The 13,054-nt window shown below is 42.1% G+C and overlaps 1 protein-coding gene across 2 annotated transcripts in view; it reads left to right on the forward strand.

Moving 5' to 3' along the window:
- The first annotated feature begins 5,818 nt into the window (after nt 1-5,818).
- SMURF2 (SMAD specific E3 ubiquitin protein ligase 2) overlaps nt 5,819-13,054 on the forward strand; it is a 63,614-nt gene continuing 56,378 nt past the window's right edge. The window contains exon 1 of one of the 2 annotated variants that reach the window (XM_074607378.1): nt 5,819-6,142. In XM_074607378.1, coding sequence (XP_074463479.1) covers nt 6,091-6,142 — 52 coding nt within the window. In that variant the 5' untranslated portion in view covers nt 5,819-6,090. The remainder of the gene's footprint in view (nt 6,143-13,054) is intronic. The other variant, XM_074607380.1, reaches the window with a different exon arrangement.

Below are 13,054 nucleotides of genomic sequence, written 5' to 3' on the forward strand. Positions count from 1 at the left end.
TTTGCCCAAGCACCAGGACATGGTTTCTCACGATGGATTTACCTCATTCAGAAAGTGAATTTTCACCTCTGGCTGGTAGTAAAATGCAATGCATCTGTTTAAGCTATGTTCAATGCCTGTCTCTTTAAAATCTGCCTTTTTTCTTCATCTTATAAAGTTGCATGAGGATAGTGCTGTCCTGCAGGACATGATGAGGAAATAACACAGCTAAAGAACTGCATGGAATATCTGTGCATCAGTTACTAATCTGTTCTGGATGGATGGACTTAGAAGTTATCTTAGTGACTAACCACTGGAAAATCCTGTGATATGGGAGCTCATGCATTTTTTTGTAGCCACAGCTGCAGTCATTTCCCTTCAGAGACACATCATTTCCCCAAGACACATCCTGTCTCAGAGGGCTATGGTGTCTGCTGTTCCGAGCTCCTGTCCCCTTTTTCAGTAGCCAGCGTATGGGTGGAGATTTCCTTCCTAGTTTCTTCTCTTGAAAAGCTTCATCTCAAGCTCCAGCTTGAGAAATGGATTGAGTCTTGACCTCTTGCATAAACATTGTCTCTACATGCCAAAGGGAGTCTCAGTGAGAACCAGAGCCCCTGTCTAGACATGTTTCTTCATCGTATAACTCTGATAGGTATGTCTTCCATTGCTGGGTTAACTCTCCTTGTCTCTGAGCAGTAACAGTGCCGGAGTTAAACCAGATATTTGAGCATGTGCATTGGAATACTTTAATGCAGTTTGTTCAGTTCACCAGCAGCGCAAACAATGCTCCCGTCCGATAATTTCCACAATCTGCAAAGGGAAATAAGGAATCTTGCACAAAGGGAAACTATCTGTTTCTAGTCTTTCTTACCAAAATACAGGAGCACTTTATACATGACTTCAGTATGGTTTGCTCCTTTCGTACGAAGAGGGGCAGGGAAGGTAACGGAAAGCTTTGGGGAGGACAGAACTCCATTCAGGAACAGGACAAAAATGTGACGGATCTGCAATGAATTTAGGAAGTACTTTTCTACAGTAAGAAGTTATGAATGGATTAGAGAAGGATTAGAAGAAAAACCTGCCAAAGAGGCGGACTAGAAGAATGATGCCCGTTGCAAGCAAAGATGTTGATGGAGCAGGTCAAGGCTGCTAACCTAGACAAATGACTAGACTTCACTGAGTGTCTCGGGACATCATCTTAGATAAGGCCTACTTGTTATTAGGCGCTGTGTTATCACAATAACAGAAGGTCCTTGCTTTGAAGACCCTTGCTGTTAATGGTGGAAATTGGCTCAGGACAGACAGTACCTGCGAGTCAAAAGTACGTGGCAGGCAAATAAACTAACGCTTCTTTAAAACGATGTTTTGCAAAGCGATAAACAGGAATGCTTTGAAAGGGAATGAGTTAATCAGGCAAACTAAGAAAGAGGCAGGGAACACTGGTGGCGTAAAAGTTCATAATTCTTCACAACTTTTTTTTTTTCATTTATCTTTTTTCTTGCCAACATTAACAAAGCTTTACCAAAACAAGAAAAAAATTGATGTGATAAGAAAGGGAACAGACTTGTGTAAATATTTCAAATTTTCATATTAAATCAGACCTAATAAATTTAAATCTTAATGGGGCTGCCTATGTGTATACTGCTGTAATACTTTTCTTCTCAGAACTACACCATTATGTGGCAAAAATAGGCTTTTAGCATTAACAGGTGCACACATAACGGAAATACATCATAGAGAAAAAGGAAATGGAGGTGTATTTCTCTTCTGATCACTCTGTCTGTAACTCCGTGATCTCCAGGGGTGGTGTTTATAATTCAACCATGACACGCTCTGGGAAATTTAGGAAAGGAAGACTAGTAGAAAGAAATACAATCCAGATAATTTTAAATATCTGTATTCTAAAAATTGTCTCAGGAAAATAGTTTTAACCTTTTCATTTACTCACAAAAGCTTAACAATAGGGGCAGGACTCTCTTGCTTTCTTGATATCATCACAGAAGCTGGGGAAGAATGTGGTATAACACCAGGCAGCTCTCATTGCTGCTGAAGGAATGTGGTGTGATTACACCTCTATACAGAAAGAAATGGAATGTAATTCTTACATGTTGATTTACTTTGAACACATACCACATGCTGAAGAATGAGTTTCCAGTGTACTCTTCCATTTAAGAGGACCTCACCTCCAAAACATTAACTATGACTATCCTCTTCTGAAAATGAGCACTGTTTGGTTAAAGACGTTTGTTCACATTTCCCAGTGTCCAGAACCACTAAATCCTTGGAGAAATACCTGTGAACGCAAAGCTTTTTTTTTCTTCCTCTTGGGAAATTCAAGAAATCAAAGCCCTTTTTTGTGCAGTCATAGAACAAAAGAAGATTTTGTATTCCTAAATACTTCTTCAAAATTTTCACGTATAGGATACCAACTACAAAGTTAGTTTGTTATGGACTCCTCTACAACCGTGTTGGTGTCCTGAAGATACCTGAGCTTCCCCCTTTTCTAAACATTTCCTCCAGCCCTTGGGACTGTGCCTCAGTTGCTGCCTTCTGGCTGGAGGAGGCTGGATGGGACTCCCTCCCGAGTCCAGCGGCGAGGCTGTCATCCAAGAATCGAGCCGCGGGGTGATGCAAGGCACTCCCTTCCCTCCGGATCTGAGCAGCTACCTCATCTTGAAAGGATTTGCTGCTCAATGATATCAGCCCAGAGTGAAACACGGATCACTTGTCAGCAGTTAATGATGATATTTGCTTGCTTGCCTCACAAGATCAGCGCTACAAAGCGTGAAACCTCTTCTCACCCTTGAAATGGAACTGCATATAGACAAAACTTGCTGTAAACTGTCGGCTTCTAAAACCTAAAGCAGGAACAGCGAGGTATTTGTTCCATCAATCTGAGTATATTTTGAGAACTTGGGGGATAGCACTGGCACAAGAAACGGTGGGTCATAACACTCATGTGGAATTCTTTTCTTGGAAAAGCAGCACTTTCCATCATCAGGTACTGTCAGTATCTTTGGTCTCCTACATTCCCTGCAGTTCTTGGCACTTTGCAAGGCTTCCTGACCTCTGCTCACTGCAGATCTTGCACAGATCCCTCAGTGAGCTGTTCCCCTTAAATTCTGCTTGGCAGCTCTCCTCGGTGAAGGGGAGCAATGAATGAAAATCCTGATTGCCCTACAGAACTGGGAGATGTGACAGGACAGAAACATCTGCAGGACATCCAAGGTGCAGCCATTGTAATGCTTATACAGCGCCAGAAGGGAAGGAGCAAGCAGTTTGCGTCTGCTGCGTTTGTCTATCCAAGCGCAACGCGATCTAGGTCATTTCTACAGACATCAGTCAAGAGAAAACATAGTCCTGACCTAAATGGGACATGTAGCATGCCTGCAGATGCTAACTGAGAGCTAAAGCCCCTCTTCTCTCACCCTGTTAAATACATAACTACTGTATAGGACTTCCTTATGTGTCATTGAGGCATTTTGGGTGTATTAGTAAAAAGCTCAAGTCATGTAGGTGTATTTAAAAATAAATCAAATCAAAACAACCAGATATTGCACATTCTTGTAAGAAAATGCACAACAGTAGCAGCAATCTTGCAGCCAGTGCATTTTACATAGTGACTCAAATGCACAAATGGTCCATTAATGCCCTAACGCTTGCACTATATCACAGTATTTTCACTGAAAGGTGAGCAGCCTGTCCAAAAATCTTAGAAAAATTTATAGTTCAGCAAGTTGCTTTCTGAAAAGCAGTATGAAACCAATTATATTTCATGACCTTTAAAAAACACTTCTAATGAAAGTATTAAAATGTTCATGTACCTACTGAGGAATGAAATAGTCTATTTAATCCCAATAGGGGGGGTTTGTTGTTTTTTTTTTAATATTAGCATCGCAATTAATGTCTGACACACTAGTTATCCATTAGAAAAAGATCATATAGTGAAAGTACTATGTTTAACATAACATTAAATACTTTAATCAAATTATATCAGAATTATTGACTGCTGAAACAGCAGAAACAAATAATTGTCATATGTTAGGAAAAATATAGAGCAACCTAGAAATATGTTAAATATGTGAAAAGTGGCTCTATATTTTGTTTTTCTATTCTGTTCAGCAGTGGCCACATAATGTTGCAATATTTGCAAACCATCAGCCATTTGATAGAAATGATAGAAAAGGATAATGACCTGGCTATGTGAATTTGCAACAGATTGAAATTTTAATGGTATGACCTTCAATTATGAAGGCTGATTTTTCTTCTTTTTTTTTTATTAATGCAGGAATCAGGACACCTGGAATGTCTTTGAGGTGTGTGTGAATTTAGGTAACTATTATAAAGTAACTTTCCCCCTGTTTCAGTGCAGCATATATGCCATGAAATCAGCAGATATATTGTGTTCTGTAGTAAACGAAGTTTAGTCTTGACTTCTTTCAAATTCTCTTTGCCTGGAATAGGGGGTAAGCAACGAATCATCATTTTCTCTTGTGCCCTGGCTGTGCAGTGAAGAAAAGTTCGTTTCCAACGCCTGCTGGTTTTGGATTGCACAGGCAACAGACAGAGTCCTGTGCCAGGGAGGGATCCCGGCTCATGATCCCAGGACTCCTCCACTCCCAGGTGAAGTGACATTGGAACAGCAGTGCCACCACAGCAGGGAGCACTGGAAACGTCCACCTGGAAGCACACATTGGGAGGAAGCAGAAGCGAGTCCGCACATACCCGCCGTGGAGAGGGGTCTCATTTTAAGGGAGGAAAGCTTTGAGAACCACATCCTACTTCCAAAGCCTTCACTGGGGAAAAAAATCAGTTCCTTGCCCCAAATTTGATTTAATGAGGCCCAAGCCCTGAGCTCTGTCAGGGTGGGACCACTCTAAACATGCTTATAGCTCAGTTCTGTGTATGTAACTTCAGAAAGGAAACCTCCTGGGCTGTGTAGAAGCTAAATTATAAACTCTGTGAAGTACAAGTTATCTCTTCATCGCGTGTTTGGCTCCTGATCCATACGTTGGATCTGAATCTACAACTACGCATATGATAATACTTCACAGGTTGCCTCAACAGGAAGAAGCCAGTGCAATGACACAACCAAATGACTTGTGTGCAGCACACACTGAGTATTAGCAAGGTCGTTGGTATGAACAGGTGCGTGGTTTATCAGCTCAGTCTTCGAAGGTAAACTTTGCTGTGGCATCCCCCATAGCTCTTCTGGGAGCTCTTCCCACCCTCCAGCTCCCTCACGGCAAGTGCGGCAGTGCTGGGAACACTACGAGAGTCAGCGTTCCTCCGGATGGGAGTCAGGTTAGGCCACACAGTGTGGATGCAACATTTTAATTTGTTTTTATTATTTTGAGACTGGCAATTCACAGAAGCAGCCTGCTGATCTCTACAAAGCGCAGATCAGCAGTGAAATCAGTCCAAAGTTTAACAGCTTCCAGGGCCAGTCTGTCACACCCTATCCATGGAAACACACTCCCATCCTGGCTACCCACATTTCAGCCTGGCTTCGAGTCCCCTCCCGTGTAGCCGTGTCCCATTTGTACCTTTGATTCTCCTGCCCCAACTTCCCCACAGTCCTCCTACCCCCTCTCCCTCACCCCTCCTCTCCCGCCATGGCAGCGCGCTCCCCTTGCTCCGACTCCCCTCAGCTCTCCTGAGGAGAGCCCCAGGCCTCGATGCGGTTCCCCCTTCAGCAGAGCCTGAGGCGGGGCGGGAAGCAGCGGCAGACTCCCCCTGCCCGGCGGGCAGCCTCCCCCGGGGGCAGGCCGGGCCGGGCCGCCTGTCCGCCCGCCGTGCGGCTCCGTTCCCGGCTTTGTTGTGCTCGCCGCCCGGGCTCACGGGCGAGGGGGCGGGGAAGCGGAGGGAAGGGAAGCGGGGAAGGCGGCCGCGTCTCCTCCTCCTCGGCCCTGCTCATGGCGACGCTGGGCACATCCGGGCTTCTCCTCCTCCTCCTCCTCCTCCTCCTCCTCCTCCGGCGGCCGCCGCTGCTGCCCTGAGCGCCCAGCCCGACTCCATTAGCGCCTCCCCTCCCCCCGTCTCCCTTCCCGGACCCAGAGGCAGGGGGAGCCCCGGGCAAGGCAGCGCCGAGCCCGCGGAGCGGCCGGGGACATGTCCAACCAAGGGGCCCGGCGGAACGGGCCCGTCAAGCTGCGACTGACAGGTGAGGCTGAGCGGGGCAGGCTCCGCCGGGGCCTGGCGGGGCTGGTGGGGCGCCGGCCGGGCAGGGGGGAGGAAGGACGGGAGGGAGGAAGCGAAGAGCAGCGGGGACTCTGGGGGCGCGGAGCCCGGCCTCCCCGTGGGAGCGGGGCGAGGAGAGCCCAGCTGGAGGGGCGGGAGCGGGCTCCCTCCATGTGTCTTTGAGGTTGAACCTGGGGCCGGAGGAGTCCCTCAGGCCTCGGGAGGGAAGGAGACGGTGAGGTCTTCCCTCCCCTCGCCTCCCTGCCCCGCCGCCGGCTCCGCGCCTCCGGAACAACGCGTCGGTGCGGGCTCGGGCTGGGCCGGGCCGGGCCGGGCCCCCTCAGCCCCGGGGGCGCCGAGCGAGGGGCAGCCGGAGCGGCCGGTGCCAACCTCGGGTACCGGCTCCTCTTCCTCCGCACCCCGACGGGTGTTCGCCCCTTCGTCTCCGCGGCGTAAACTCGAGAGAAACTGTCACACTCTTTGTTTTGGTCTCTTTGTTTGTTGTTGTGTTTTTGTTTTGTTTTTTAACCCGACTTCCTCAGTGAAGGTTGTGCACAGTTCGTCTGGTAACGTGCCGTGTGCTGCCCTCTTTCAGAACACCACTTGATCTCTAATATTTTAAAATATCGTAAAAACTGTTCACCTGCGTGCTGGGAAAGAAAATAAGTTGTTCTACAATACTTGAAAGTATGTTTTTTTCCGCATAAGAACGCGAGTAAATAGGTTTAGAGAAAATATCTTCGAAGTTCTGCTAGAGCTTTCTTGGAGAAAAAATATTATTACAGGAGACTTTAAAAGAAAAGAGCTAGTTCAAAGTATTATAAGTCCCTCAGCAGATAAAGGGTATTTTGTATTCTAAAGTGTCAGTGTGTGAAGGTAAGCGGTTAGAAAACAATAGATAACACTGTAAACGCTCTTCTCTGCCTATAGTGTATTTAACTGGCTTGCAAAACAAATGTGTTTAAAAAATACTAAAAGAGTTGATATATTTACTTTAGGTGCATGTGAAATATTTCCAGTTTTAATGCCTGATAAAGAGAGGTGCTTTCATACCTATTTTTCAAAGTATGTTATTTTTATAGGGAAAGTAAAAGGTATCCGCATATGTTCTGCTTGGAAATATGTGGACTAAATTTGTAATCTAGTTTTCATGGAGATTTGTGAGTGTCCATATATTACACTTAGAAATAAAACTCTTAAAATAAGCATAGCTGGGACTGATGCATGGAACAGTGCTGCCTTGTTTTTACAGAGTGTTTTGTAGCTTTCTCTTCAGGTTATTGCTTTACTGATGCAGTGCTTTAATACTCTTTTTCCTGAGCAGCGAGTGCTCAGACTTGCTTATCTTTGAAACATTAAAAATGGTCTGTAGCCTTGTGTAAAAGCGTGGAAAGTGCTGTTCAGGGCGTTTCCCCTTTCACCTTTGGATTTGGTGTTGTATTTTGTTTCATATTTATTTTATTTTAGTTAAGGTTTAAGCATATAATAAAATCGTGTCTGTGACAATGTGAGTATGTTATGGGGAGTGTGAGTAAGAAATAGGCAGTAGTTTTGCATACTGAGTTTTAGTTGTGTGGTCAGCCCCTAAAGAAGCAGGTTCAATCTTAAGGAACATTTCTGAGGGCTTTTTTGTTATGTTTTAGGAAAGAAATATGCAGAGCACAGGACGCTGTGAAATAGTCTTTCTAGGGACTATTGCAGGGTTTGCAGCTCTTGCAGTCGCTGAGTACCTGTTCTGTTACTTGGAAGCTTGTATGAAACATCAGCTTATTTCTCGAGTTAAAAATGCTTGAGGTACTTCATGCTTTTGCTACTTGTGAGTTGTTTCACATAAGGTCATTTGTTGTGAGGAAGCTTTGCATCTTTAAGAAAAACATTGAATTTTATTAATTCAGCTGACATATTGTCAGTTCTTGCCTAGGAATAGTTTTAAGTGTTCTGTGTGGTTTTGATTACCCTTTTTGATTGGAAAAGCAGTTTGAGGGCTCTTGAATTCTAAAACTGTTTGGAATTAAAAGAATCTGTATATCCAGTGTTTTTTAAAAGTTTATTCTTGAACTGACAAATGCTATTTAATCTTAATTTTCTTTGGCTGTATGAAACTAGCAGTCTTCTGTTTTGGCTTGAGTATTTATAGGATTAATTCTGCAATCACTGTATAACGCTTATCTTTTCTGTTCATTATCTCTAAATTAGATGGTATAGATTAAAAAATGTATTTCAAGAACTGGATTCAATTAGCAGTTTTTCAGGACATAAACATTAAAGGTTTAGATGGAAAACATTGTTTTGACTGACTGGATAAATGACAGGGTAATGTTTGATGTGAGTCCAAGAACTGATCTGGAGCTAGTGCCCAACTTCTCAGTCCATCTTGAGGAGCCAAATAAAATATTTAACCTAGGCCTCATTTTGCAAAAAAGGTTGATTCTTTGTTGGGACCTTAAGAAAGTTCTGAGAAATGTTTGGCATACCTTTAAACTAAGTGTTTAACAGTTTATTTAGGTCTGGGTTCCATAACAGAGAAAAACCACAGTGGTGGCATACTTCTAGTAAGTTTTTATTTGGTTTACAGTGCATCTGTGTTATACATTTCTTACAAAAGGTTATTCTTTTGCTTCTAGGTTTAGTAGTCTGTTGCAAATATCACTTGAATCAGTAGTAATATGTCTGTCAATGCATTTTGCGCAGTCCTGAGCTAGAAAATCGCTCGATAATTGATAAAATCCAAAGGTTATGCCTTCTGATGATACGTCACTTCTAGTATGAGATGTAAGTGCTGGTTCTGATTAAAATATAGGCAATGTAATTTAAGTTAGCTGAAGTCTGGAATTGCACTGGTCTTCTCCAGAATTTATCTTAGCAGCTTGTATAATTATCCAAGGAAGCCGTAATGTAAGGACAGTTCCTTCAACTCTTGACACTTTAACCACCATTTTATCTAGTCCTCCCCGAGCACATCTGAGTTCTACAAAAGCTGCACGTGCAGTCATCCCCTTCCATTCTTACTGTGATTTTTATCAGTGTTGTGTTGAATTTCTGGATTTGTAAATATACTATACTCTGAGGAAGAATGTACTATTATTTCTTCCACCCTCTGTGTTGAATTGCATTGATCTCATATTCTTCAAAAAAATTAAGAAATTACCATTGCTTTCAGTTGCTTGGTAAATATTTTATGACCTAATCTGTGAATTATCTAATATTAAAATAGTTACATTTGACTGCTTTCACTTACGATGTTGATGACAGTTAACCTGAATGAAGTCCGTAGGGCTGTTTTTATCAAGCAGAAAGACATATTCTACAGTCGGTACGAAGTCTGAAAAACTACATAGGTACTAGAATACATGGAGTTGAATAAAGGTTACTGCATGAATTTATTTAGTCTGTTACAGCTAGCATTTGTGTCAAAATAGTTAACAGGTGAAGCTACTTTGATAGCCATAAACCCCAGTTACACTGTATTGTAAAAGGTGGTAATAAATATCCCATGGATAAAATTGGAATGAGCTTGAAGAGTTTTGTTGGTAAAGAATCAGAGGTAGGCCTGAAGAGTTGTTATATCTGGTTTTCCTCCTCCTTACTGTAAGCTTTCAGGTTTCCTGGCAGGGTTTGCTAATTAGGGAAACAGAAGCACTGATCTTGTTGTAGAAAATGGACAGCATCTCGGCTTCTGTCCTGCTCTCTCTTGTTGATTTTACTGTCTATTCATTCCTTACAGTGCAAAGGTGGTACTGTACTCTAAGATTATAGCATTGAAGGCAGAAAGTGCTACTTCTTTTTTATCGGTTCATAGAAACTCTTGTGATGCTAATAATATTTCTCAAAGATATTTATTGTTTAAAAAAAGCCAGAATATTCTTTAGTTTTGCAAAATAATGTGGAATCTCCAAACCTGTTTTTTGCAGTGGATAAATCTAACAGTTAAATTAATACAGTCAAAACCAGTGGTTAACATAAATCCTAAGTTCTCATTAGTGCTGTTTGAAGCAGGACTCACGTTTGTGGACAGCAGAACCTGGTTGTGGGAACAGCATTACTGATGGGTTGATTGATAAAGTAGCTACTTATATTTTTAAGTAGCAAGGCTATGGTTTCATAGTTGACTTAAATGTTACTGCAATTTTAGGTCAGTTTAAAATCTGAGTGCTGGTTGGTTTTTTTCTTTGTAGTCCCTGGGTTTTCTGGGCCCTCTCTTGTGTCAACTCCACTGACTGCAGCTATGTGACAAGCTGAAAGCTAATCCTACCAAGAAAAAAATAGTTTTTTGCACTGAAGGAGAGGGATACACTCAAGAAGCTGAAAAGAGGGCAGGACTGCCTCTTGTACCAGCAGCCTGTAGTTAGATAGCCTTTGGTCAACAATAAAACAATGGGTTTCCTTCATGTAAGGTGTATTTGACTTAATGACACATGACTTACTAAAAACTAGTACGTAAGAAATCGGAATCAATAAATTACATAGTAGGTGGATTAAACTGGTGCAGTCATAACAAAGTCAATAGGCATGTGTCTAATCAGATTTTATAGGGATTGGTGGATGCTTGTCCCTCGATATTTTCATCAAAATATGAAGTGTATCTATGTGTATATATGCTTTTTATATATACAGTATATACTTATTTATACGTGTATAAATTAGTTGTGGATCACACAGACATCAGAGAATTGTAGTAAACAACCAAGCAGCTGTATGGAGCAGTCTCAACTGCTTGTTCCAATGGGATCAGTTTATACAACAAAGTTGTATTCATCTGGGTATAAAAATGGATATCTGTGTTCAACGATACGTAATGGAGTATTGTGGCAAGGAAAACAAAGATCAAAAACTATTTGGGGGAGGAAATCATAGTACGAAAACAGTTCTATAGGAGCTCCAATGAAAAGAGCAAAAAGGCCCAATATTCATCTTTGTAGAATCAGGAAAGCATCAAGTAGAAGCTAGTAGAGGATTTACGTGTGTAGGGAACATATGGGACATATGTTGGAGGCATATGGGAAATCTGCAGACAGTCCTGATTTTAATGTTTAAAAAAATAAAGCTGTTGGGGGGGGGGAATAAAATAGAAATCTTGGGGGTGGAAAAACAGTGAGTAATTTTTAGAGTTGTATTTTTCAGTTACATTTAAAGAGTTTAAGCTGTCCTTTAATGTCTGTCTGCGTAGCTGAACTTAGCTGAGTAACTCAACTAGTGGTGACAAATAATTTTCTTTTCTCTTTTTTTCTGTTAGTTAATCACACTGAAAATCTGATCAGGCCCCCGATGAAGACATTTTGTCTTTGTGTCCTTAAGGTGAATGGGTTGATCCCTAAAAGGAAGACAGCTTTTAATGTTTTGTTCTGCTTTATCTCACAGCCTTTGAAGTGTGTCCTTGCTTTGCCATCTTACTTAAAATGACATCTCACCATTGGGCCAGAGCTCTCTTGCGGGTGTTTAAAAAAGGTGGATGATTTCTTTGGGTGTCTTCCCTCCTCTCATCACAATAATGAGATGGCCTGACTTCTGACTTGACTTAATGGCACGAGTACATTAGTATGCAGGCTATTACATGCATGCTTTAATGTATAAAATGACACATGCAATGCCTGAGATCATTCCAGTGACTTCTGAGAGGCTGGCAAAGATTAATCTCAATAATATGAGACAGTGCATAGAAAAGTAGCTACTGTGCTTGTCTGCTATTTGCAAAGCATGTTTCCTGTTTGGGAAAGAGGATAAAAATCTGGAGGGACACTTGTCAATAGCATATTCAAGGAAGCAAACTGTTGACTTTTTCTTGCTACTTAAACTTTAAATACTTTCAATGAAAGCATAGATAAGAATGCTTCTAACTTTAAAGAAATCTTCATCTGTAGATAACAAAGCTCAGGACAAAACTGGCGAAGCATTATCAACTGAGTGTAAGTGGTGAGACTGATACAGAATGGAGAATAGACATGCTCAAGATCATAAAAAGGGTAAACCTGGTAAAGCTGGGATGTAAAGCCACTATCTTTTGACTTTCTGCCCATGGACATTGTTTGTCTTGAGTTTACATCCACAGAAAACATGGTTCTGTTTTGGGCCTTCTGAGACGATGCATTTGGGGTAATTTGGGTTCAGTTCTCTCTTATGTGCCATATTTGTGTTGCACTATCATGCTGCAGATTCTTGGCGATTACTTTTTTTTCTTTTCCCCCCTACTTTGAAATAGGGTTCTTTGCTGTTCCTCAGGCAAATTAGACTAGGACAGATATCCCCCAAAGAGAGTAAAACGTATTGCTTAGATGAAGTGTTATTCACACTTTTAAAATTCTGAAAGTGAAAGAAAAAGTAGCAGTATGTGAGTTTATGTGGCTGCATCCTGTTGTTAATTTTCTGGAATGACTCTTGGCCTGTATGTATTTAACACAACTTAGAAGGATTGTTTTCTTGCAGAAAGGGAGAGTCACCCTAATCGTGGAGTGTAAATGGTCAATGCATCCTTTCTGTAATGAATTAATTTAAGTTGTTTCAAATACGCAGAGCATGTACAGACTATGTAATTTACAGGCCACAGTAAAAATATGTACCCAGATTCTACCATTCATGCTAAAATTAGCATATGTGATGCCATCTTGCCACAGATGTCAGAGTGACAATGCCATAGTAAAGCTTTCCAACCCCCAGCACCGTTTTTCGGGATGCGTGCATCCCTCTGCTCCGTCCCGGGCTGTCAGACACAGTGGGCTGAGGAGTATAACCAAGTTAAAATCAACCTTTTCCTCTCACCCCTCTTTTGCTTTTTAACTGAGTGTTGAGGACTGTTGTGGGTTGGTTTGTGTGTGTGAGTGGTGGCTGAAGTCAGGCAGGTGTCTGCAGAACAGCAGGCTGATTGTGGGACTGGGGGTGTATCTTGGTTGATCACATGAAA

The sequence above is a fragment of the Larus michahellis genome, chromosome 14 (genome assembly GCF_964199755.1).
Source record: "Larus michahellis chromosome 14, bLarMic1.1, whole genome shotgun sequence".
Classification (NCBI taxonomy): domain Eukaryota; kingdom Metazoa; phylum Chordata; class Aves; order Charadriiformes; family Laridae; genus Larus; species Larus michahellis.